Here is a 25,744-nt window from a genome sequence, read left to right on the forward strand (position 1 = left end):
CCGATAACATATCAATATACATCATGATTTCTTGTAAACTCCTATTATATATGTTTTTTTTTTGTAAAATATATATATATAATTTAATAAAACAAAGAGTTTTGCATGTCAAATCTATCTTTTTTTTTTTTTTTAAAATGCACTCAATCGACTACTTTTATTTTCAAAATCCCATCTATACTACTATAAGAGTTCCCTTTTTTTTTTTTTAAAAAAAAAAACTCAAAATATAAAGTAAAATATTAGTTTGTTTGTTTGTTTGTTTATTTTCCTTTTAATCATATATGATTTAATCAAATTTTTTTTTTTAAAACTCAAAATATAAAATAAAATATTAGTTTATATAAAATTTGTTTGTTTATTTTTTTATTTTATAATCATATATGATTTAATCAATTTTTTTTTTTTTTTTCAAATTTATTTCCTTATAATAAAGATTCATTCATATATAAAGAATTGAACAAAATTATCATTGACTTTTTTTTTTTGTATTATTATTGACAGAATACATATACAAATACCATTGAACTATACTAATACAAAAATACAAATACCATTGAACTATACTACTACAAAAATACAAATACCATTGAACTATACTACTACAAAAAAAAAAGCTCCCCCCAATACATCTATCAATACTAATTACTACATAAATTTAACCATCTTGGTATATATCTACTAATCTTTTTTTTTTCATAATATCAATACCTCCAAATGAAACTAATATAAGCATATATATATATATACTAATCAAAATATCTTAATACCTATGCTGAGTACCAACACTTTCGCTGACTCTTTTTCCTTTTACAATCCTTTTAAGCGATCAAAATTTTTTTTTTTTTTTTTTTTTTTTTTTTTTTTTTTTTTTTTTTTTTTTTTTTTTTTCAAATTAATGCAACAACATATTGTTCTAATATATCTATTTTTTTTGTCTGTTTAGCCTAGAGATTCCCTTTGAAAAAAAAATTTGTATCTAGGGTTATATGTTATAATTATTTCTTTTAATTCATTTTTTTTTTTTTTTGAGGAATTATGAAAAAAAAAATTGATTCAAGATAATTAGAAAAAAAAAAAAAAAAAAAAAACTCAATTGACAAAAGAAAAATATCAAACAAACAAACAAAATATCAAAAGAACAAACAAACTAAATATTAAACAAACAAAAAAATGTATAACAAGTTTATTCGGTTATGGTTACAACAAAAGAAACAAAAAAACAAGCTTTCGGGTAGCACGGCTGCATAGAGTTATAATCATATCTCATGAGATATCTATCTATCTATCTATCCATCCATCCATCCATCCATTTTGTACTTTATACTTTGTACTTTGTACTTTGTATTTACTACCCTGTTATGGTTATATTTTTTTTTGGTTCTCAGTCCTTTTTTGGGTTTCTGTTTTCTTCTTTTTTTTTTTTTGCTGTGGTTGTTGTTGTTGTTGTCTTAATCAATTCAAGACCTTAATGGTTTCATTTAATATACATTAGGCCTTATAATATTTAAATTTTTTTTTATATAACACTTATTTAATAATACTGCATAACCTTTGCAGTTTACCTTCATTTACAAGAAAATAAAAAGAAAAATAAAAGAAATAAATGAAAATGAAAATGAAAATGAAAATGAATAAAATGAAAAAAATAAAAAAAAAATAAAAAAAATAAAATGAGTTATATCTGATTTTGAAAAATATTCTCCTTCCATTCAATTAAAAAAAAAAGGCCTCTGTCGGGAGTGAAAAAAAAAAAAAAAATATATATATATATATATACCCGCCAAATATATATCAAACATTTCTGACCAATCATGTGTTGTTTTTAAAGGCTACCCCTTATGTTTTTTAACTTGTGGAAATAATAAAGCAAATCAAAATGTCAATCACCTTGTTTCCCAATTATCATATATCCGTGGCTTTTATATATCTAATATTTAAACAACCTTCAACCTTCAAACTTCAAACTTCAAACTTCAAAAAATTTTTTTTTCGTCTGTTCTTTCTTATTTTATGAGATTTTATTGCATTTTATTTTTTTTTTAAAAAAAAAGAAAAAAAGCAATATAAATAATACACTAATGTAAAAAAAAAAAAACGCTTGCTAATCAATTCAACTGTCGTAAAAATAATAAGTATATCTATTCTGAATTTAAAAATAGACCAATATTTCTATTATTGTCGTCATTGTCGTCATCATTATCATTATCATTATATATTTTAAAAATCAAAAAACCAACAATATCTGGTCATGACCTGCATACCCATTTTTTGATATGATTTTGAAAATGAAAATGAAAAAAAAAAACCCCCTTCCCTAAAAAAAAAGTCCTCTTTAGATAGAAAATAAAATTAAATTGCAATAATAATAAATTTATTTTCAACAAAGACTTTCTTTCCTTCCCTGTTTTCTTTCAAAAAAAAAAAAAAAAAAAAAAAAGGGCCCTGCTTTCAATTCACTTTTCATGTGCTAGTTCTCTGCTACCCAATTCATCGGGAACCTGATTGCCGCAAGTGTCTCTGCTCTTCCTCCTCACATTCATCATTCCACTGCTTCCCATGTACTGCACGCTCATGGCGAGTCCTTGACCCTTGATCTGGATGCCATCTCGAAGAGCAAACTCCTGCTCCTGGATACGCCTCTTTTCTTGATTCTCTCCAAAACCGACACTCAATGGTTGGATCATAATGTATTCGACGCTCATGTTTTTGAGCCTCGAGTCGTCGTGTAAACCCAATTATATGCCAACTACATTCCCTATCGCTGCACTTGAATCGCCGACCTACTGTTTCAACTCCTAAAAGATGCTCAGCTTCCAAAACATGTGCCGCAAATGCATCCAACTCCGTGTGGAAAAATTCCTTATCGCAATGGTTGCACTTATACCTCCGATTTGTCCATACTCTAGGTCTTCGACCATTCCGATCTAAGGCTGGTCCTGTACGGTCTACAGACTGTAAAGAATATGTGCTCCCCCCATGCGTCGAGTCTGGGTACGGCATACTATGCAAGTTTGATGAAACGGGGGGTCTGGGTGCAGAAACTGTCATAGCAATTGATCGAGCTGCTGCTACAGCTGCCGCCGTTGCTGGATCAGATGAAGGTAAATTGACCATATGTGATCGTGAAGAAGACGAAGATGAACTTGAAAAACTTGAGGATCGAGAAGAACTTCCTGAACTAGATGCAGTGCTTGACGATACGCTTGAACGGTGAGTATTATGAGGTCTATGACTAGAATGGTGAGATTGATGCGGTATAAGATCCGAATGATGATGCATATGATGATGTCTTTGTGTCGAAGATGAAAAAGTCTGTTGTGAGCTTTGTATATTATGTAAACTTGGATTTATGTTTGTAGACTCCACTTCTAACCTGCTTGGATAAACTGTAGGAGCCTGGTATAAAGTATTATGATTATGGTTATTATTGTGATGATTATGGGAATCTTGTTCTTGACCTCTGACATTTGGGTACTGTGTGGGGTAAACTTGACTGCCATCCATAAGTACAGTATTATTATATGCTGCCGGAGCATACTGCGGCTGCTGCTGCTGCTGCTGCTGCTGCTGCTGCTGTATCTGATGAACTCCCATATTCATGGTGTAATTTATAATTGGCTGTACTGGCTGCGACGGGGTTGTGCTAATATTTTCAGTTCCAAATGATTCGGCTAAAAAATGAAAAAAAAAAATTTTTGACAGGTTAGTCTATAACCTAAATCACTTTATAGAACCCTTTCTTTTTTTTTCTTCTCTTCTCTTCCAATTTTTTGAACCCTTAACTCCAAACCCTTTATAACTCACTTAAAATATAGCTATCAAAATTTATTGAACTCATTAATGATTCCAGTGAATAATCTGTCATATCATTGGATACAGGTGGTTGTGATTCATCTTGTCTTGGCTGATGACCAGCCCCACCATCTATTCCACTTATATTTTGTCTGAAGTTTTGATTTGAAGACATCCAGGACTGCGTAAAAAACATGAAAAAAGTTTTTTTTTAAAAGAATAAAAAAGAAAAAGGAGTTTAAATATTGACTTAAAAAAAAAAATTTTTTAATCAAGCGTTAAATAATGCCATAAACTAGAGTTTGTTTATTTATTTGTTTGAGCCGCTTTCTGTACCTATAGGTTTTGGGTTGTTAGTTTGAAGGAATGTTCAAGGCCAAATAAAAAATTGCAAGACCACAAATATAAATCCAATCAATCAGAGGCTTTCAATATATATATATATATATAGAATATACATGGAAAAAATGGTGATTGATTTAAAGAGGGAAAAACAATGTTTTAATATGCTAGTGAAATCACAAGAAATAATCGTTAAATGTAACAACAATATTGATAATGATGATATGGTAATTATCGATAGGATGACGGTATCATATAACTATATATCAATCAATCTTACCTTAAAAATAATTGAAAATCTGTATTTATGTTATTAAATATTTAAGAATATCATGATTGTAACGATGATGCAAAAGAATAAAAAAAAAGTTTTTTTTGCTAAATCGATAAGAGGCTTGGATTGGGTTTATATAAGGTCCTTTTTCCAAACATAAATGACATAGATCATCTATAAATATAAACCCATTACATTTCCAAGCCTTCTTTATTTTTAGTATAAACGTAATATCAATGAAGCTGAGCACTTCTCAATCAAAGATATGGTAGTCATTTGTATTATTTTTTTTTCTTCTTATTCTTCTTCCTTCTTGCTTCTTAGGAGATGGGTGAAGCTGAAGCCTATTAACTCAAGATTTCAGCTGCTTTAAAAACTCAGGATATGTATACATTTGACTGTTTCAGAAATAACAACATGTCGCTGTGATTGAGTAACTTCTTCGGTTTTTCTCTTCTATTGCTTAACTTTGTTCTGACATAGATATTCAGTCCGAGTTCATGGCTTAGCTTTATGTTTATTAATAAAAGGAAAATAAAATTAAAATTAAAAAAATTGGTGATGATGATAACATGTAAATAGAAGAATAAAAAGAAGGTTTAAAATAATTTAAAGTGGTTTTTTTCTTTTTTCTTTTTTTTTCAGTTCTCAATTGGATATTGTATTACAAAATAGGTCATAAACTCATTTTTGGATCAAGCACCCTTTCAGCCCATAAACGTATGTACGCTTATATTTTTTTATATGGTTACTAAACACAATCCTTTTCTCCAACACCAACATACCACAAAAAAAACTCACAAATTCAAAATAACTTCTTTCTTTCTTTCTTCCTTTCTTTCTTTTCTTTCAAGTAGCTCAATTCATAAATAACTGTTTTTGTCCGTAATTTCATTTCTCAATGACACATTTTAGTCACTTTTTACTGGCCCACCAAAAAAAAAAAAAAAAAAAAAAAAACGCTCAATTTTAGGTTGTCTTGTCTGTCAGTGTAGCTACTAATGTCCTTGCACGGCTGATTTGACAGGTATGGAGTCAGCTGGAGAGCTCCGAGATCGGTCATGATGGCCACATGCCATGAATCACACAACGATTAAAATAAAGATATTTAACAAATTTTTAATATACATACAAATATACAAGTCTCATGATATTATCAATAATTCAATTGAGCAATTGACATATTTTAAAACATATCAAAGATAATTATTATTATTATTATTTCAAAAAGTACATGAATTGTTTAATTGTTTTTGTTGTTGTTTTTGTTTTTAATCCCTTGGTTCAATTGAGTTTTCGCCATCTCTTACTTATAACCATTGAGACTTAGTGGCTGTATATTATATATTCCTTCTTCGAATTATATTATCACATCCCTATTTTCCACATTGTGGGGTATAGCCGCTTAACAAATTATAATAATTATCAATAGAAGATTTTGAAAGAGATAAAAAAAAAATAACATTGGTAGAAGAACTACTACTACTACTACTACAATGACACATATGACAGTTATTGTATCCAAGGTGTTTTTTATATTTTTTTCTTTTTTTCTTTTTGGTTTTACTTTTACCTCAGCCACTTCAATGATTGATTTTTTTTTTTAAAAAAAAGTTTTGATTGGACATTAGTCTAATGGGTTTTCCGTACCTCTATGCAGCTTACAAAAAAAATTAAAATAGGGGGAAAAGCGGGAGGGGTGGAGAAAAGAAAGAAATCTACAACTCGGGAAGCAAAACACGGGCTGATATATAACGGTCGCCTGCCTGCACTTTTGTTCGAGGGAAACAGGAACAAAGGCAGCAGCCAACAGTATAATGACAGTGTTAAATTGTGTCAAATATGAGCGGAAGGAAAGGATTACCGAATCATACATGTTATAATATGGAGGAACAATACGCCCAAAAGAAATATATATAGAGTTAGAGATAGATAGATTTTGTATGAAAGATTTGTTGCAGTAGCAGGCCGGAAAAAAATAATTTTTTTTTTTTGCTATAGCGGCTGTCACGTATATTTCCTTAATAGTTCTATAGTTGATAAATCAGTTATATTACAGTTGTACCTTCATCTATTATATATAATTATCATCACCAATATGTGGCTGTACTTGTCAAATCCCATAAGAGCATATTGAATTGGATGGGTCAGTGAAAATCCCTTGGATGGTGGCAGTCAAATTTAAAAAGAAAAATACAGCTTATATAAGGTTGATATTTAATTAGTCTGTCAACTTATAATAATGGATAACCCCATGTTAACTTATCGGATGTCGGAATACTTAGTCGTTGGTACCCTTCAATGTCGCTGAAATTTCACAAAGCTTGCTTCTTTCAAATTTATAACTTCTCGAAATCAATTCTTCCATCATATATCTATTCCGAAACATTCATTAGCACGCTTTGTCATTCCTCGTAAATGTAGCTTTATCACAATTGTAAAATAATAATAATAATAATAATAATAATATGTATCTCATTAAGCGGTAAGCAAACAATAGTAAATCTAGCATAATCTCATAAACCCGTCGTCATAATCATTTCCATTCCTTTTTTTTTAAAAAGAAAAAAATAAAAAAAAAAAAAACTTAGTAGCCTCCACCCCAGGCACCACGAATCCGTCGCGCCAATTGCATATCTTTCTGCATAATAGTAACCCGCTTCGCATGAATTGCACATAAATTGGTGTCTTCAAACAAATGCACAAGAAACGCTTCGGCTGCTTCCTGTAACGCGGCAATGGCCACTGACTGCCATCGCATATCCACGCCCAAATAATCAACCACAATCTCGCGTACCAGACGTGCAAAGGGAAGTTTTCGGATGAGCAGGTCCGTAGATTTCTGGTAATGTTTGATTTCGCGCAAAGCAATGGTTCCAGGCTTATACCGTCGCTTCTTGATTGGAACAGGGTCTCCTGCTGGGAAGAAACGTTAGAACAAAAAAAAAAAAAAAAAAAAAAAAAAATAGGGTATATAAAAGCTTACCTCTAATAAGAGAAGGCGAACTTAAGCTTAACGAAGATGTTGAAATAGCCTCAGCAGCTGGGGCTTCCATTTTCATGACGCGTCCTTTCTGTACCACTCTCTTTTTTGCAGCAACAGTCATACGTTTCCCGCCGACCTGTGCTCGTCGGCGAGCAGTATGGTCTGCTGGTGTTGTTCGTGCCATTTTTGATAATTTAAAAATGAAATTAGAGTATCAAAAGATAACTCTAGTTAAATGTAAAATTAAAATTAAAATAAAAAATAAAAGTTGGTGGTTAGGGGGTAATGAAAGAAGTGGGTACTTTTTTTTTTTTTTTTTTTTGGCGATATTGCACCCGTGATGAGACCAGATTAGAGAGGAACAAAAAAAAAAAAAATTTACAGTGTAATAGAAATCTTAATGTTGTAATAACAAAATAGGTGGGGAAAAAAAGACACTGTGAAAGATTTTTTTTTTTGGTTTTCAAATCTGCACTGCCAGCCAGCCTTCCTTTTTGTTCATTTGACTCTTTAAAAGAATACTCCATTCAGCCATCACGACTTTCCTAGATTGGGGTTTACTATGTCACACTGATACCCCCCCCCCCCTTAATACACATACGTCAATAGATAAAACCACACCAGTATATCCTCAGTCACCACAGCTATCGTATCAACAACATGTCGGATGCTAATGATGGCTTTACACCAGTGGTGTCGAAACGTAAAGCTCGACGCAGCAAGTATGTTGTGCGCGAGAAAACTGTCGAGGATCACTTACAAGATTTGCAAGAAAAGGCAGACGCATTTAAGGGGTCTGTTGTTTATTCTACAATCATAGCGCATTTAGATGCACTGATACCCGAGAATAAGCAGGATTTGAAGGAAGATATCACCGAGGGCACTCAGGATGACTTCCCAAAAGAAAAAAAGAGCGACAAAGAGGGTCAGGAAGAAGTTAATACAGAAGAAACTAAAAAGGATACAAAAGATGATCCCAAAGATGATCTTGATAAAAAATCAGATAAAGACTCAAACAAAGAATCTAAGGAGGATCTCAAGGAAATTTCTCAACAAACCACACAGAGCCAAACACCCATATCCATTGTTCGATGTCTTGCCTTGGGCTCACCTACAGATTCACACAACGCCATGTACCAGTTAGCGTTATTAGGTCTACTGTTAAATCATCTCGGACTACCCTCTTCTTCAGTTTCATGCTGGGATCCGGTGTTTACTCCAGCTGATCTTAAGCTTTTTGACCGCTTGGGTTACACTGTGAGTCAAACCGATCCGGAGGAACCACAAATAGCTAAACCCAATACCAGTGCAACCCTATACTATGTGATTCATTCGCCTCCTCTTCTTACAGAAAAAGTGCTGGCGCGTGCAAACGAGTCCTCCTTGCGTACAGTTGTCATTGGTAACAATTTGACAACATATACTAACCATCACTCGGATGCAGAATTGAGCGAAAAGTATCCAGTGTTGTTTAAGGCGATTGAAGACGTGGATGGAAACGAAGAAAGTAAGTACTGGGAATTTAGAGTTATTCCAGATAAGTTGTCGAAGAACGAGGCATGGATGACTGCTGTGAATGATTTAGCTGTGTACTGGGAGAAATAAGAGGGAAAAAAAGTCGTAGTGTTTTTTTTTTTTTTTTTCTGATTAAGGGTATTATAGAATAGAAATTTTGAACAAATGATTATAGATTATTGTATTTTAGAAAACTGGAATTTGATTAGAATCTCTTTGGAATTTGATATGTTGTCAGCTTGGATAGTCTATTTATCTTGTTAAAAACGGCCTTTACCTTAGTGATCTATTATGTCGATGTAATTTGTTTCTTTTATGGAAGCTATTTGATTAGCGTATGAAAAAATAAAAATAGAAATAAAAATTAAAAAATTAAAAACACTAAAATAAGTTTATTTTTCTTCTAAATTTGGGTTTAAGAGACACAATAATCAAACGGTTGACAGTTTCATTAATATTTTTTTAACCAAAGTTAAGAAAAAGGAAGAAGAATAATAGTAATAAATATTAATGAAAACCAATAAAAATATAATTGAATAAAATAAAAATAATAAATATTATCTTTCAGCCTTTGATTGAGGTTAAAAGTTGAGGTTTAAATAGAAGAGCGTAAAGAGATTCTATTATTTATAAAACTTTTTTCAACACTTTTGTATATAGAAAACAGTTTATTGTAAGCACTTAATATTAAAAATGCTGCTTTTTTTTTTTTTTTTTTTTTCTTAAATGAGGTTATAACTTCATTTCTATGTTTTATTTAGATATTTTTATTTATTTATTTTTTTTTGTTGATGATCTTATTTGCAGGTATTTTTGTAACAGAGAAAGTCTAGACGACCATAAAAATACGGAGGGTCTTTGGTAAAATCCAGACTCTTCCAGACTTTGAAGATACAAGAACAAAAATAATTAAATAAAAAAAAAAAAAAACCCTCGACTCGACCACAAAAAAAAAAAAAGACTTTACCGGATGAGGCCAGAACAGAGAGAACTAAGATCTATTATTTCCTAACCCTGGTGGAATAATTGGATTTTCTCGTGTTTTATAAAATAGAACATATGAAAAAAAACTTGTCTTGGTCTAGACATTCACAAAACCAAGAAAAAAAAAAGCAAAAGGCTGAGACCTTTATTTCATAAAGGGTTGAAACCTTGATTATAGGAAGAGTTAAAAAGGTTACCATACATTCCATTATAAAAATGGATCATAGTAAGGCGATAGTGATGCTGCAGATTGACACCATTTTAACTCTTTGGGAAATATAAAGATATGATCTAACCAAGCTTTGCATTGTTCTTAAAATCTGGATCTCGATACACTCTATATTTACAGCAATCAGCCAGTTAGAAATACTGCTGAATAGTAGTTGCTACTTCAAAGAACCAAGAAAGTATACTGGAAAGTGTGACATAGTCATTTTTTTTTTCTTTTCATAAAACAACAATATATAAAGTTGGTTAGTAATACTTTGATAGCTAGCTCGTAAACCTATTTTTAATATAACCTCGTATAAATAGTTAAATAGAAACAGAAGAGGGGAAGTAGAGCATCGAAACCTTAGCGTTCTTAATAGTAAATTTTAAGTTGATAAAACGAACACGATATGGAGGGTTTTTTTTTTTCTTTTTTCTTTTAAATATCTACAAGTTCGAGTTCAGAATCTAGTATTTCGATCAGCATTCTATGTCCATCTCCATGTATCATGCACATATCACAAGTGGTTACTTTGAAAAAAAAAGAAAAAGAAAAAGATTGAGTGTGTAAGTTTACTCAGATGCATACAAAGATAAATTTTGATGTGGTTTTCTCTCAAACTATCAACTATAGTTTTTGAAATCCAGTTATTTTAACTTTATTTAAAAATAACTGACTAAAGGTAAACTTTTGGAATTTATCAGCAACCATAGAAATCTTTTATGAAAAAAAAAAAAACTTAAGGTGAGAAGTAGCGTGCTTCGTATAAAACTTTACAGGGATGCTAAATTATCTACGTCGGATGGTTGGACTCTACAGGATTTCCCGAAACAAGCCATAATCAAAATACTGAGACGTGGGCAAAATTAGAACATTATGCCTGGTATATTAATATCATCAGGAAAATATTAAACAATATAAGCGTCCTATAGAATTGAATACTAATCATGATTGATTTTTTGTGGAATAAAAGATTCAGGAACGGATTCTAAAGAAAAAAAAAATTGATGATCTAGCGGGAAGGGTTCTATCCGACGGAATAAAGATAATTATAGAAATATCATACATACCTTTATGTATATAAATTTAAGTAAGGCGATTGTAGGATTATCATTAGTGACAGTGGCATTAAATATTCTTTTCATAAGATTTATTACTTTTTGATGAAACATAAAACGTCGTTTGAAATGTAAATACCGAGCCCTTAACCTGGCGGAATCCTTGGATTTTCTCGTATTTTGAAAATACGAAGATGGAGGTGCGTTTTAACAAGGTTAATATTTTCTTCCTTATTAATTTTTTTTTTTTCTAAAACCATAGTATAAAAATTTAACATTTTTATTTATTTATTTTTGTCTTGCCCCATATATTGGTATTACAGTTTCGAAATTGGCTTTTACAGTAATTACTGTAAAAGCCAATTATAACCTGACAATATCCTATTTACTCGGGATATATACACGGAAACCACAAAACTTATTTACTTTGAAAGGAAGAAGCTATGACAGAAGCATAGATTTCGTTTTTTTTTTTTTTTTTTTTTCAGTTTCTTTTGATATCAAAAAATTTTTTAATAAGAATATCTCAAAACTATGAATAAGATCTTTAAATTTGTAAAATGAATTGATTAATTTTTCATTAGATATATATCTAACATTAACATATGCTACTCTAATCCCTTAACTTCGGGCTATGTAAATTTTTTTTTGGTAAAAACATTTTACGGCATTACTATTTTTATCAAAACACGTTTATTGGTTTATTATTGGAAAATATTTCCCTTTCTCATTAGTTACAACAGATCAACCACATACAAACCAATATGCAAGCCAAAGGTCTCAAACGTAATACGAGAAAAGAAAACTAGGCTTGTTGAGAAAAGGGAGACAAACAAACAAACAAAAAAAATACGAGATCATAGCTAAAAAAAAAGGGAAACCTTAAAGTATGGAAGGAAGGAAAAAAAAATGCGAGAAGAAACATAGAAAAAAGAGTTTTATAAGAAGCAGAAATTTTGAGTTCGAAAATAAGAACTTAATGTTGATACCTGAAAGAAAGAAGTCGAGAAAGGGGAAGAATCTAAATAATAAATTCCGGTGATAGTAAAAAAAAAAAAACTGTTATATACAATCCGATGGTACAGAAATAGTTTTGTACCGTATCTTTTTTTCTTTTTACAAAAGACTTTCTCAAAATCTATTGATAAAAACTCAACACATTATTAAAATCATAGATGAAGTTTCAGCAAAGGATCTTCGAACAAGAAGAATAAAAAACCCAAAACCCAAAACTTATATAAAATATATATGTATAATTTCCCAAAAACAAAACAAAAAAATAATAATAATGATAGAAAGTAATGATTATGATAAAAGTAATAATAATAATAATTAAAAACAAGAGCAAATAGTCTCAAAAGAGAAGAAAATTAAGCTTAATACTAAAATAAATAAGGAAGAAAAAGGAAATTTGTATCTTTATTAAATACAATAATAAGAACCCTAGCCCTTGTGGTTTTTTTGATATTTCTCGTATTTATAAAATACGAGAGTCAAGAGTACAGGGGATGGTGGTGACAGGTCTCAAAATTCTGAAGGCGAGGGGGGTTTGTGCGGGCTAAGAAAAGCCACTAATCCGGCCACTCGCTTGTTTGGGTAAACGTTCCACATTTAAATATATATTTTAATCAACTGAATGTGCTTATTATTTGTACTAAAAAACCAAAGTTACTTTCCAAGAAAATGGAATAGACATAAAGATGATAATAACTGCATATTGTTTGTATATATTGACATATAGAAGCCATCAAAAACTAAACAGAATGATTAGCTCATCGGCCCATTAATTCAAATAACTCTACCGAGGCTTTTCCCTAAAGATTTAAGCTTTCCATTTAATACAATATCAGGACTGTAATAATCTCGTTTTTTTAAAAAAAAAACTGTTTTTACTAGACAGTTTTTGATTGATTTAGAGCCTGTGAATAAATCTATGTTGAAGTTATAAATATAAAAATAAATTGACGTTATAACGGAGGAGTTTTTCGACTAAAAAATATATAGCGATATGAACTGATGGAATAAGCTGGAAGAAAAGATTAAAAGTCCAGTATGGCCCATCAGTGTTACAGTGACTCGGAATCGGAACTAAGATTTGTAAGACTATCAATAGGTTAGCAGTAGGATCGAAGGACACAATGCTAGTAGACCACATCAAGTGCTATTACCCGATCTAATTGATAGGGATTGATTAATAATGAATAGCAATACCTTTAACATATATATATATATATATAGATGATTAATATATTCCTTCTTCATAAAAAATGATTCATTGTTTTCTACCCGGTGTATTCGGGAACCTTAACCACTCCATGCGCTGTGTGGTTTAAGTACCGGTCTCTGGAAGTAGCGCTATTGCAATATTCGGGTGTGTGGCCGGAAGTCCAGATCACAACATTCATACCAAGTCATGGCGGCCTACTATTGTTAAAGGACGCAATTTTGCAACACTTTCAATCCGATGGTATTCGAGCAAACCGGGGGTTTTTGTTTGATTTTTCTTTTACATGTTACTCTGGATAATGAATACCTTGTTGTCGGGTGCTAATCTGCTATATCCACTGTTAATAATAATAATAATAATAATAATAATAATAATATTACACTTGTCACCAAGAGAAACCAAAATTACATTCAAGTTTGGTTATTTCTGGAGAAACATGGTAATAGCTAAAAAAAAATGAAGGCTTTTGTATGTAATAAATATTTAATATGACCTAATGAAATTAAGTAAAATAAAAACTAACTATATATATATATATATATATATTTCTTCTTTTTCTATAGATTTGAATAAATGTAATCACTTTATATCATATCATCTCAAACATTTCGATGAACGGCCTGTATTCATGCAAATATAACTTATAGTATCTTGTAGGGATTTTTTTTTCTTTTTTCTTTTTTCTTTTTTTTTTTTTTTATCATCGAGATTATAACACCCTTTTCGATTGCTCTTTCTTTCTTTCTATCTTTTTTTTTTCTCTAATCTTTAATTTCAACCTTCCTTCTTTTTTTCCATCAAAATCGGCTAGTATTTCTCTTTCTCTTTTTTTTTCTTCCCTTTAATTTACTTTTACTTCCCCCCTTTTTTTCCCTTTTAATTAACTTTTAATTTACTTTTACTTTTTTTTTTTTTAATTCTATCTTTTCCGAATCTTATAAATCGTTTATGCATCTTTTCTTCTATATTTGCATCATTTTTTTACCATTATTTGCATTCCATATTCTTACAGTACTGGAGTAAAAGACTACTCATTGTCAAAAACACTCTTTCATCTCGACATTTAAAGATCCCATGAATTCCAACTATAAGGACAATACTTTAATCATATGCTTTAATATGAATATTGATATTTTATTTATATAAAGACTTTTGTCTACTGCTGCCAAAAAAACGTGCCAATGACTCTTTAAACATTTACCTTTTACGTTCCCAAGAAGCTAATTTCCTTTAATCTTTTCAAATTTTAAAACAAAAAAGATCATTTTCGGGGTAATAAAAACAAAGAGGCTATAATTAAATCATTTTAATACGCCTTTTTCATTTTATCTTGCTTTTAGTTCCCCTTCTTTTAGCTGTTTGAATATCATTTTTAAATAGTCTCACAAACGCTCGTGTTTTCATCATTATTTTGCTTGAAAAATATAGTTTTTTTTTTAATTTATCAGTTTAGCAACTATCAAACAAAGACAAAGAAGGAATGAGGGCACATGAGCTTCTAACTTTCTATCTCTATCTAGTGATGTTGCCTGTCACGATGCTGGTTTTCGTGACAAGTCCTGCCCATGCTATGACGGATCTTAACAATAATATTCCTGGCGAGTTCTCGTCCAAATTTGAAAAAATTATTGAGTTTAGTTCCAGCAACTCACGCCTCACATGCGATGCCTGTCGTTCAGCTATTAAACTTGCCAGGCGTGCTGCCCTCATTTCTAAAAGCTTACTTCCACCATTAATTCGAAGGCTTTGTACCGAGCTAGGTGACGGATCTTTTGGAGACTCAACCCTATGCCAGCAGTTACCATGGGATAGACAAATCACTTCAAAACTTAATCGCAGAACAATGATGGACAAAATGATGAAGCGGTCCTGGAGCGACTGGGCTCCTTGGAATCAAGATGACGAAGATGATAACGATGAAGACGAATATGGCAGTAGCGACAGTGAAAATAGTACATTTTCTTCAGTAGCCCCAGGCGCTTATCAAGGAATTGACGACAATATTAACAATGCCAACAATACCGACACATCTACATCAATACGATCCAGTTTTCTCAATGATATATACAATGTGCTACGTCTTATGGATCCAGACTCGGACGACAGTACATATTTTTGCTACATGTTTGGTTTCAAGGCATGCCCACTTCCGCAAATCTTGGAACCCGACATGAGTGGATGGTGGCCCCCGCGCCCAGCAAATGCAAAAGCTCCAACCCCAGGAGGCTCTACTATTAATGTTTTGCATCTCTCTGACGTCCATTTGCAGAGAAATTACACAGTGGGTGCCGAGGGCAATTGCGGCACTCTTATGTGCTGCGCACCTAACTCGCAGCATGTACCCATGGCACGCTCTGGCCGTGACAGGTCCATTGTCCCCGCCGACCCATTCCCGGCCCCACCACTCGGATACTATCGTTGTGACACACCGGAACTGCTTTTGGATAGCACTTTAAGTGATGTTGTTGTGCGTGGTAAGGGGCTTCAGAAACGAATGTATTATGCGGACCTGGAGGATGTGGATTTGGAACAAGGTGAGGATTTGTTTTATACCGATCCTTCTGGGCGTGAGTTGCGATCACGGCCATTAGCCCCCCGAGCGGAAGACGGCCTCGGCTTTGAATTTGCCATTTTTACCGGTGATATGATTGACCATGACCCCTTGACAATAAGCTACGAGGACTCTGTTTGGGAAGAGGAGCAGTCGCTGCGAAAGTTTAAGCAGTACTTGGGAGGGATTCCAGTTTACCCAGTGCTGGGAAACCACGACACTTATCCGTACGGCCAGGTGGCCCAGGAACGCAGCGGTTATGCAAACCTATTTACTTGGAATAGTAATCTTATGGCTGATCTTTGGAGCGAGTTTGGCTGGCTGGGGTCTGGCCCCGATGCCGATGCTGCTATCGATTCTGTGAGACGTCATTATGGTGCCTATGCGGTCACGACGCGCGGTGGGCTGCGCGTCATTTCCCTCAACTCCAACTTTTGGTACATGTGGAACATGTACAATTATTGGAACACTAGTGACCCAGATACCAGTGGAATTTTACGGTTCTTGTCGGATGAACTGGTGGCTTGCGAGAAGAAGGGTCAATATGCTTGGATCATTGCTCACGTTCCTCCTGGCGGCATTGACACGGATGCCATGCCTGTTTCAGCTTCAGCATTTTCTCAAATTATTCAACGGTTTAGTCCCCACGTTATTACTGGAGTTTTCTTTGGGCACACGCACCGTGATGAGTTTCAACTTGTGTATGCCGGCGATGTGACTCGCCATTTTGAAGACGATGGGCCTGGAAGGACCCCGGTCAATGTAGCTTGGATTGCTCAAAGCATTACACCCCTCACAAACTACAATCCCGGCTGGCGTTACTACAAGGTGGACTCGCAAACTTTCCAGGTCATGGACTCGCTCAACTTTTACACGCGCCTCAATGATACCTTTGATGCAAACAGTCATGAACATGGCTCGCGCACCACGGACTGGCATGCACTGTACTCTGCTCGCGATGAGTACGCACCAGATGACTGGCCCGCAAATAAGCCTTTAGATGCCCAGTTTTGGGAGATTGTGGCCCATCGGATTCGTGACGAAAAGGGTAGAGCAGCTGATGGCGACGACTCGTCGGAGGAAGCTGATGTGCGATGGAGGGACAGTGGGTTTGCCCAAAAGTATACAAACTTTGGCTACCGCATGTCACCTCATACGCCAAGGTGTGTGTCGGACAAGTGTCGCGCTACAAATTTTTGTTATGTGACGAGCATTACGCCTCTTCAAGTCAAGTCGTGCAAACAACGTTACGGACTAGCATAATTTAACAAAAAAATAATATTTTCAATTGTACATTACTTTTTTTAATTAAAAAAGAAAAAAAAAATCAAAATAATGTCCCCAAAAATAGTTATGTGTATATTATTATTTTTTTTTTTTTGTAAAAAAATGCAAGCCATATTCAAAATTATTTTCAACTTGAAATGGATGTTGTTGTGCGAGTTGGTGTTGCAGATGCCTCTATTATGGCACCTTTTTCCACAGGAGAGTCATTACGTGGTCGCTTGGCTGGAGGCGCCTGGTGTTCAGAGTCGTCCTCGTCTAAGCGCGCCCGGCGCTGCACAGACGATTTCTCCTCGGAATTTATGGGAATGGAGGTGGCAGCTTCCTCAGAGCTTGGGCTCTTGGAAGGATTCCTTGTAGAAACTTCTTGCTTTTTCTCACTCTTCTCAGCAGGGATCTTTTCTTCCTCCTTTTTGGTAACTTTCTCGTCACTTGCAGCCGCATCATTTTTGGTAACTTTATCATGAGTAACCTTAGTCTTGGTAACTTTCTCTACGGTAACACTTTCCTTCTCTATTAAGGTGGTAGTGCTACTAGGAGTGGCACCATCCTCTTTAGCTTCTGTGGGGCCTGGTGTTTCAACCGTACTTGGACTATCTGCTGCAGACATAATATTCGTACCTAGCTTGGAAGACCCACGCTTTGGTCCCGATTTGCGCTTCATGGCATTGGGCCCTTCGATTTCACGCGTCACGGCTAATAACAATGTCGCACATCGACGTGATAGTTCAACAGGGGTTCGCGACAAGAAAAACCAATCAAACCGAAACAGTGGCGACTTTTTAATGTCTTGCTGTACCTTTTCCCACAAATTATCAGATGCCAGACCATACTTGTCTGCGCATAATAAAATGAACCGGTCTTCGTCAACGTTATAAGTTTTCTTGGAGTTGTTTGCTGGGTAGGTGATGATCATTTCTGCTTGTGGAACAGTGTACTGCTCGATTTTTTGCCGTAAGAGTTTCTGTTGATGAGCAAGTTTCTTAAGACGCTCCTCACCAGTTTCAATCTGGGCCATGTATCGCTCCCAGCCCTCAATTTCCTTGTAATGCTCCCAAAACATTTTTGCATAGCGTTCTACTTCTCGTGAAGACTTGCCGTCCATCTCCCCGGCAATTTGCTGGTACGCTGTTCTTCCATACCTTGCACTTTGGTGAATGAAGTTCGTCAAATCACGCTTTGACCAATTGGAAAACCCTTTTTTAATGATGGCTGCTTTCTCATCAATCTCCTCTTGAGTCAATGGCTCTGCAGCCTCAATCAGCGCATTTAATCGTTCCCGTTCTTTTGGATCGGGTTCTCCAGACCCATCGTTAGAAGGTCCGACCCGGTAACCAATCTGCTTGCGGTACCAGGTCATTTCCTTTTCCTGAAGTTCCCGCAGTCGCTTGGGGAAAAATTGGAAATCTTGGATCGTGATTTGCTTTGGCGGCCGCGGTGTACGTGTTGCGGTCTTATCTTTGGTTTGTAAAATGTCCTTGTAGTAATCGTCAATCGAATAAGTAGCGCCTTTGCGTTCTCGCTTCGAAGGATTGATCCAAAACTGATTTCCAGCACGGGCACCACGAGTGGTTCGGGAGCCTTCGGTATTGACTGGAATAATTGCGTGACCATTTTTCTTAAAGTCTTCGCCATTCCATTCATATGCAGAGCCTTCGGTGGTAAACTTTTGCAAATCATCAAGACCAAGCTTGGAATAACGCGCATTCAATTCCTTAGTTCGTTCCTCACCATGCTTCAGAATAGAGTCAATGTCATTGTCTTTCATTGTGCCTCCAGAAGCCGTGCTAAAGATATTTTCTGCACCAAATTGAATCATACGCACGAGATCATCTTTGCTGGTTGATGGGTTATTAGGGTTATTGGCATTAGGATTGTTGGCCCCAACGCGCCCTTGTTGGATAACAAGTTGGTCCAGACGCAGCTTTTGCGCTGCTCTCTCCAAGACCTTTTCTTCAACAGCGTTTTCCGTGACGAAGCGAAACACATACACTTGCTTTGTTTGACCAATACGATGGGCACGATCCATAGCTTGCAAATCTGCTTGAGGATTCCAGTCCGAGTCGTATAGAATAACAATATCGGCGGTGGTGAGATTGATACCAAGACCACCGGCACGCGTTGTGAGTAGAAAGACAAACTTATCCGAGTCAGGCTTATTATATTCGTCAATGGCTGCAATACGATCTTCGTGATCGGTGCTACCATCAATGCGGCAGTATTCATAATCTCGAAACACGCAGTAGTCTTCTAAAATGTCTAAAAGGCGACTCATTTGCGAAAAGATTAAGACGCGGGAGCCCTGCTCCTTGAGTCGCTTTAGAAGCTTGTCAAGAATGACCATTTTACCGCAATTGTAAACCAAATGCTCGTCAGTAGTATAAGGAGGACCGGGTTCTGCGCCCTCGAAAAGATATGGGTGGTTACAGCACTTGCGGAGTTGCATGACAATGTTTAAAAGACGTGTTTTACCTTCGCGCTTACCGACAGCTCCATTGACAGCATCAATATCTTTTTCTAAAAGACGCTTATACCATTTGACTTGCATTTCAGACATGCCAACATAAAGATTGATTTCCTTTTTGGGGAGCAGAGACTTTTCAACATCGGCCTTGACCCTTCGTAGCAAAAATGGTTGCAAAACTTTGTGAAGTTGTTGGACAATTGAGTCTTGGTCTTGGCCATCTTCAGTTTCCTCAGGGGTAAACCATTGGTCAAAAGCCTCAGCTTCAGTGAAAACATCGGGAAGAATAAAGTTTAAAAGAGCCCAGAGTTCGTGAAGGTTATTTTGTAGGGGGGTGCCAGTGATGAGAAGGCGGTTGCGGGAGTAAAAAAGACGAATAATTTGTGAAAGAGCCGAAGCTTCATTTTTGATACGATGTGCTTCATCGACTACAATGTACTGCCATGCAATTTTTTTGAGAGCAGATTTTTCGCGAATAACGACTTCATATGATGTAATGCAGACATCAAAATTGAAAGAAAAAAGACGGTTTGCAATTTGGTCTCCTCGTGTGTCTTTGTCGCCTTGGATTACCAGAGTGTTGATTTCAGGAATCCACTTGTTAAATTCACGGGCCCAGTTGTTAAGGGTTGACTTGGGGACAATGACGAGATGGGGTCCAGGAATGTCTTTGATGAAGCGGAGGTAGCCGAGAAAAGAGATTGTTTGAAGGGTTTTACCGAGACCCATTTCGTCTGCAAGTATTCCCGAGATGGAGTTTTCGTGGAGCGAGACAAGCCAGTTGAGACCTTGGATTTGGTATTCTCTAAGTGTTCCCTGAATGTATGATGGGGATTGGGTAAAGATTGTGTTTTCATCTGGGTCTTCATCTTCCTCTTCAAGAAGAAGTTCTGCGTCTTCTTCCTTTTCTGTTTTACGGCGACGCGAAGAAGCTGAAGAAGAGCTGCGGCGGGTTTTACGACGAGAGCCAGAGGCTTGAGCTGAGTTTGCGCGGTCAATGTCGCGCAGAATTTTTTTAATTTCAGGGTCGTTTTTCGCGCGAATGTCGATAAAATGGCGAAAGAGGTCAGTAAGGCCGAGGAGATATCTAAATCGTTTAGCCATATCTTGTTTCTTTATAAGTAAAAGAGTTAGAGGTTTTTAAGTGAATGAATAAAATAAGGACCAACCTTGCGAGTTTCTTTTGATGGAACATTTTCGACGAGATAAGTAAAAGAACGCTCATTAATTTCTTCTTCTGATAAGGGTTTTGGGTCTGGTCGCTTCAGGGGAACTGATTGTTGTGGAGGGTCTTGTTTTTGTTGGTCATCTTGTAGCTTCTGTTCCTGTTTATCTGGGGTTGTGTCGTCATTTTTAACTATTTGAACTATATCTTGGTCTGAAGTTTGGACTATAGTTGTAGGCGAAGACGATTTTATTGGTTCTTCTTGAGTTGTTGTGGTGGCCAGTTTAGATGGCGACTTTTTAAAAAAAAAATAATTTAGAATTTTTTAAAAAAACAAAAAAATAATACTCAAAAGGCTATATAATATATCCACTTACGGGTGGTGTTGACGACGATAGCGTAGAATCTGTAGAGACTGGCATTTATCAGGTAGTATATTGGAGATAGTGGATTTTTGATTGTTGTTGTTGTTGTTGTGGTGGTGGTGGTAGATGTATATTTCATGAGATTGTTGAGACAAAGGAGTATTTTTATAAAAAAAAAACCAAATGATGGTAAGAAGAAAAGAATTGAAAGAAAATACGGAGAATTAAAAAAAAAAAAATTAAAAAAAATGGGAGGAAAATTTTTTTATTTTTCTTGCTAAAAACCGAATTTGTAAATTAACAACAACAACAAACATTTGTCAAAAATCAAATTGAAAAATAAAATGGGAACGCCGATAGCCGCACGGCTGAACACACTAAGGAACACACATATTATGCGAATACTAAAATGTCACATCATATGTAATATATCACGTGTTAAAGAAACATTATCATTTTGCCGCAGCCACCATTAACACATAACAAATACACAGGTTTTAATATATACAACAACAGCATTTGAACAAACCAACTAAAAGACAAACAGACAAAGCCTAAGCCAAAATATTCAGATTCCTTGTGGGAACTTGGCAAATATTAATAAAAGGGAATTTTTTTTCAATAATTACAATAATTACAATCATGGCAGCATCAATTCTTCCAATCATCCTCTACGCTTTTTCTGCGTTCTTTTTAATCCACAGTGCATATTCGGCATATGAGTTCTCTTACCTGCTAAAACACTTTGCTCACATTACAACACCTTCAAAGAATCTCGTTCCTCTGGATGTCAAGATTGAAGCAATTATAGGCGCACTTTTTGCAGTTTTCGGTGCGATTCTTACTAAAGTCGATACTCTCAAACCCATCAAGTTCTCTGAGGCCATTGTTGAAGATGAACAAGCTGGAAACGGGTGAGTATTTATTTACTTCTTTTTCATTCCAAACTTCACATCTAACAATTGATTTTATTAACATTTCTATAGCCCATTTGATCGTTTCGAGCGAAGAACTATTTTTCAAAACGTTATCGAGCGACGGAAGGAATACTTGGCCTGGCTCAAGCAGCAGGAGCAGCAGAGTGAAAAGATCTGAACAATGTAAATAACACATGACTAATCATGACTAATATATAATTTTTTTTTTAATGAAAATCTTCCATACAAACAACACCTCCCCCCAAATCTTTTCAATCTTTTCAATCTTTTCAATCTTTTCGATTATTCCAAACACCCAACCGTAAATATTCAATCAACCATGTCTCTTGAAAACCCACTCAAGAGACCCCACCAAAAGGCTTACTCGGTCATTTCTCACAAGGTTTTTGTGAGATCGTCCAAGGCCGGTAATGCTACTAAACTTTATCGCGAACAGTACCTTCGTACAGATATTCCATGCTCTTCTGCACTTTGTGACTTATGTGCAGGAATTACTCCGACACTTCCAGATGGATCAGTTCAGCTACCTATCCTTGCCCGTGATCCCAATTCTACTTCCAAGCGTGGACCTCACTATCTTGTCATTGATACTAACATTGCTCTCCGTGCTATTGACGCGCTTGAACTCAAGTCTGCCTTTTTCGACATTATCATTCCGCAAACTGTTTTGGAAGAGGTTCGCAATCGATCTCTCCCTGTTTACCAGCGGTTGCGTAATCTTTCCAAGGACGCTGATGAAAAACGAATTTATGTTTTCCACAATGAGTTCCGTCAAGAAACTCACATTGTACGTGAGAAAAACGAAACCATCAACGACCGCAATGACCGCGCAATTCGCAAGGTTGTAGAGTTTTACAATAACCATTTGGCTGCACACGCCACCGCCTTGTCCAAGGAACTCAATGTCTCCATCCCCCAAGTCATTTTGCTTTCGGAAGACAAGGCCAACCGCCAAAAGGCTCAAGCCGAAGGTATAACTGCACTTTCCATTCGCGAATACATTTCGGAACTCCCTAATAGCGATGAAATTCTCGATATGCTCCCATCTGAGGAGGACACCTCCAAATCTTCGGAAAATCAGTTTGAATACCCAGAATATTACCCTCAATCTCGTGTTCTTGGTGGCGTTAAGAACAATACACTTTTCCGTGGTAAGCTTGAAATTAACCGTTACAATTTCTTGGAAGGCACAGTTTCTACACGCGCTTATCCTCGTCCTATTCTCATTCTCGGCCGCAAAAACCTCAACCGTGGCTTTAACGGCGATACTGTTGTTGTCGAGCTTTTACCCAAGAGCCAATGGAAGTACCCTTCTTCCGAAGTTATTGAGGAGGAAAAACTTGATCAGCTTGACGGTGCTGATAATGAAGATGAATTTATCATTTCCGAGGCTGAGCGCAAAATGCTTTCTCAGGAGGCTCTTAAAGCACAAGAGGCTGTAAACAAAAAGAGTGACGAAGAAGAAGTTCCTGCTCTTCGAATCCAACCTACTGCTCGTATTGTGGCAATTGAAAAACGCAGCTGGCGTTTCTACGTTGGCCACATTCCTTCTAACTCTGTGACTGTGGACGACACAAACTCGCTTAAGAATGTTTTTGTAAGCCCACTCGATAAGTGCATTCCTCGTATCCGCATCCGTACACGCAAGGCTCAAGAGCTTATGGGCAAGCGACTGGTTGTGGCCATTGACTCATGGTCACGCACAAGCAAGCATCCAGACGGCCATTTTGTACGGGCGTTAGGTGACATTGAGACCAAGGAAGCAGAAACAGAAGCCTTGCTACTGGAGCATGATGTGGAGTATAGACCTTTTTCCAAAGCTGTACTCAAATGTTTGCCCCCCGAGGGCCACGACTGGAAATGTCCAGAAAAGCTGCAGGGCAGTGGCGACCCAAAGCTGGAAAAAAGACGAGATTTACGTCACTTGGATGTGTGCAGTATTGACCCTCCACGATGTCAGGATATTGATGATGCTCTTCATGCAAGGCCTTTGCCCAATGGCAATTACGAAGTTGGTGTTCATATTGCTGATGTGACTCACTTTGTCAAGCCCAACACACCTCTTGACGAAGAAGGTTCGCGCCGTGGTACATCTGTTTACCTTGTGGACAAGCGTATTGATATGCTGCCCATGCTTTTGGGTACCGATTTGTGTTCGTTGATTCCTCGTGTGGATAGATTTGCATTTTCAGTTTTGTGGGAGCTATCTCCGGACGCCAAGATTGTGAATGTTGAGTTTACAAAGTCTGTGATTCGATCGCGTGAGGCTTTTGAGTATGGCGAGGCTCAGGCTCGAATTGACGACGCTTCTAACAATGATGACTTGACTAAGGGTATGCGTATTTTGCTAGACTTATCAATCAAGTTGAAACAACAGCGTATGGATGCTGGTGCACTTAACCTGGCGTCACCTGAAGTCAAGGTTCACACAGATAGCGAGACTTCGGACCCCTCTGAGGTGGAGATCAAGCAGCTTCTTGCAACCAACTCACTTGTTGAGGAGTTTATGCTTTTGGCCAACATTTCAGTGGCACGACAGATTTACCAGGCGTTCCCACAGACAGCCATGTTGCGTCGTCACGGTGCTCCTCCGGCTACCAACTTTGATGTTTTGAATGAGCAGCTGCGGGTTAAGAAGGGTTCAGAGTTCCATATTGACACTTCGTCATCCAAGGCACTTGCCGACTCACTTGACAAGCTTGTTGATCCCAAAGATCCTTTCTTTAATACACTAGTGCGTATTATGGCTACAAGATGTATGATGGCTGCTGAGTACTTTAGTTCTGGTAGCTACTCGGAGCCCGAGTTCCGACATTACGGTCTTGCGACAGAAATTTACACGCACTTTACGTCACCAATTCGAAGATATGCGGATGTGGTTGCACATAGACAGCTTGCTGCTTCAATTAGCTACGAGCCATTGGACCAGGTGCACCGTGATAAGGAAAAGATGGAACGGGTATGCTTCAACATCAACAAGCGCCACCGCAACGCACAGTTCGCCGGGCGAGCATCTATTGAGTACTATGTGGGACAGCTGTTGAAGCGGGAAGGCAGTGATGCGACGTCGGTGACACATGAGGGCTACATTATTAAGGTGTTTAGTAACGGTGTTTCAATTCTGGTGCCCAAGTTTGGAGTGGAGAGTTTGATCCACTTGGAAGGTCTGGGCGATCCAGAAACTGCACGATACGTTGAGGAAACATTTACATTAGAAATTGAGCGGACAGACTCGAAGACCGGGAAGCGACAGGTGCGTGCACTGAGCGTGTTTGATCGGATCATGGTGAGCGTTCATTCCGTCAAGGACGAGTCTTCTGGCAAGCGTAAGGTACAGATGCAGTTGGCTGATTAGTCTATATATAAGGATGTTATAGGAGATCATGTGATTTAAGAGTAATAAATAAATAAATCTTTAGAAATAATAATAAAGCAGTGCAGAATTTTATTTTATTTTATTTATTTTTTTTTTTTCATACACAACGCCATCGTCACTAGAAATATGGAAAATCCGCATGACCAGGCACAAAATGCGCTACTGGTGCGCATTACTGGTAACGTGGTAAGTATTGAACAAAGTATAGA

General features: G+C 36.2%; 8 protein-coding genes across 8 annotated transcripts; 5 read left to right on the top strand and 3 right to left on the bottom strand.

Moving 5' to 3' along the window:
* Nucleotides 1–2,456: 2,456 nt before the first annotated feature.
* Nucleotides 2,457–2,705, bottom strand: SAPINGB_P002975 (uncharacterized protein; the record flags this gene model as incomplete). Its single annotated transcript, XM_031997693.1, has 1 exon — nucleotides 2,457–2,705. The coding sequence occupies one exon, from the start codon at nucleotides 2,703–2,705 to the stop codon at nucleotides 2,457–2,459; it is 249 nt and encodes an 82-aa protein (XP_031853584.1).
* A 100-nt stretch (nucleotides 2,706–2,805) lies between these two features.
* SAPINGB_P002976 (uncharacterized protein) lies at nucleotides 2,806–3,217 on the top strand (the record flags this gene model as incomplete). Its single annotated transcript, XM_031997694.1, has 2 exons — nucleotides 2,806–2,848; nucleotides 2,910–3,217. The coding sequence occupies 2 exons, from the start codon at nucleotides 2,806–2,808 to the stop codon at nucleotides 3,215–3,217; spliced, it is 351 nt and encodes a 116-aa protein (XP_031853585.1).
* Nucleotides 3,218–6,998: 3,781 nt separating this feature from the next.
* SAPINGB_P002977 (uncharacterized protein) lies at nucleotides 6,999–7,581 on the bottom strand (the record flags this gene model as incomplete). The annotated part of the gene is made up of 2 exons (XM_031997695.1): nucleotides 6,999–7,330; nucleotides 7,398–7,581. The coding sequence occupies 2 exons, from the start codon at nucleotides 7,579–7,581 to the stop codon at nucleotides 6,999–7,001; spliced, it is 516 nt and encodes a 171-aa protein (XP_031853586.1).
* A 476-nt stretch (nucleotides 7,582–8,057) lies between these two features.
* SAPINGB_P002978 (uncharacterized protein) lies at nucleotides 8,058–9,002 on the top strand (the record flags this gene model as incomplete). Its single annotated transcript, XM_031997696.1, has 1 exon — nucleotides 8,058–9,002. One exon carries the CDS (start codon nucleotides 8,058–8,060, stop codon nucleotides 9,000–9,002), a length of 945 nt encoding a protein of 314 aa, XP_031853587.1.
* A 5,912-nt stretch (nucleotides 9,003–14,914) lies between these two features.
* On the top strand, nucleotides 14,915–17,206 carry SAPINGB_P002979 (uncharacterized protein; the record flags this gene model as incomplete). The annotated part of the gene is made up of 1 exon (XM_031997697.1): nucleotides 14,915–17,206. One exon carries the CDS (start codon nucleotides 14,915–14,917, stop codon nucleotides 17,204–17,206), a length of 2,292 nt encoding a protein of 763 aa, XP_031853588.1.
* A 151-nt stretch (nucleotides 17,207–17,357) lies between these two features.
* Nucleotides 17,358–21,278, bottom strand: SAPINGB_P002980 (uncharacterized protein; the record flags this gene model as incomplete). The annotated part of the gene is made up of 3 exons (XM_031997698.1): nucleotides 17,358–20,804; nucleotides 20,861–21,151; nucleotides 21,234–21,278. The coding sequence occupies 3 exons, from the start codon at nucleotides 21,276–21,278 to the stop codon at nucleotides 17,358–17,360; spliced, it is 3,783 nt and encodes a 1,260-aa protein (XP_031853589.1).
* A 585-nt stretch (nucleotides 21,279–21,863) lies between these two features.
* On the top strand, nucleotides 21,864–22,316 carry SAPINGB_P002981 (uncharacterized protein; the record flags this gene model as incomplete). The annotated part of the gene is made up of 2 exons (XM_031997699.1): nucleotides 21,864–22,135; nucleotides 22,208–22,316. The coding sequence occupies 2 exons, from the start codon at nucleotides 21,864–21,866 to the stop codon at nucleotides 22,314–22,316; spliced, it is 381 nt and encodes a 126-aa protein (XP_031853590.1).
* A 162-nt stretch (nucleotides 22,317–22,478) lies between these two features.
* Nucleotides 22,479–25,514, top strand: SAPINGB_P002982 (uncharacterized protein; the record flags this gene model as incomplete). The annotated part of the gene is made up of 1 exon (XM_031997700.1): nucleotides 22,479–25,514. The coding sequence occupies one exon, from the start codon at nucleotides 22,479–22,481 to the stop codon at nucleotides 25,512–25,514; it is 3,036 nt and encodes a 1,011-aa protein (XP_031853591.1).
* Nucleotides 25,515–25,744: the final 230 nt, after the last annotated feature.

This window comes from Magnusiomyces paraingens, assembly GCF_902498895.1.
Source record: "Magnusiomyces paraingens strain CBS 517.90 genome assembly, contig: contig2, whole genome shotgun sequence".
Lineage (NCBI taxonomy): Eukaryota > Fungi > Ascomycota > Dipodascomycetes > Dipodascales > Dipodascaceae > Magnusiomyces > Magnusiomyces paraingens.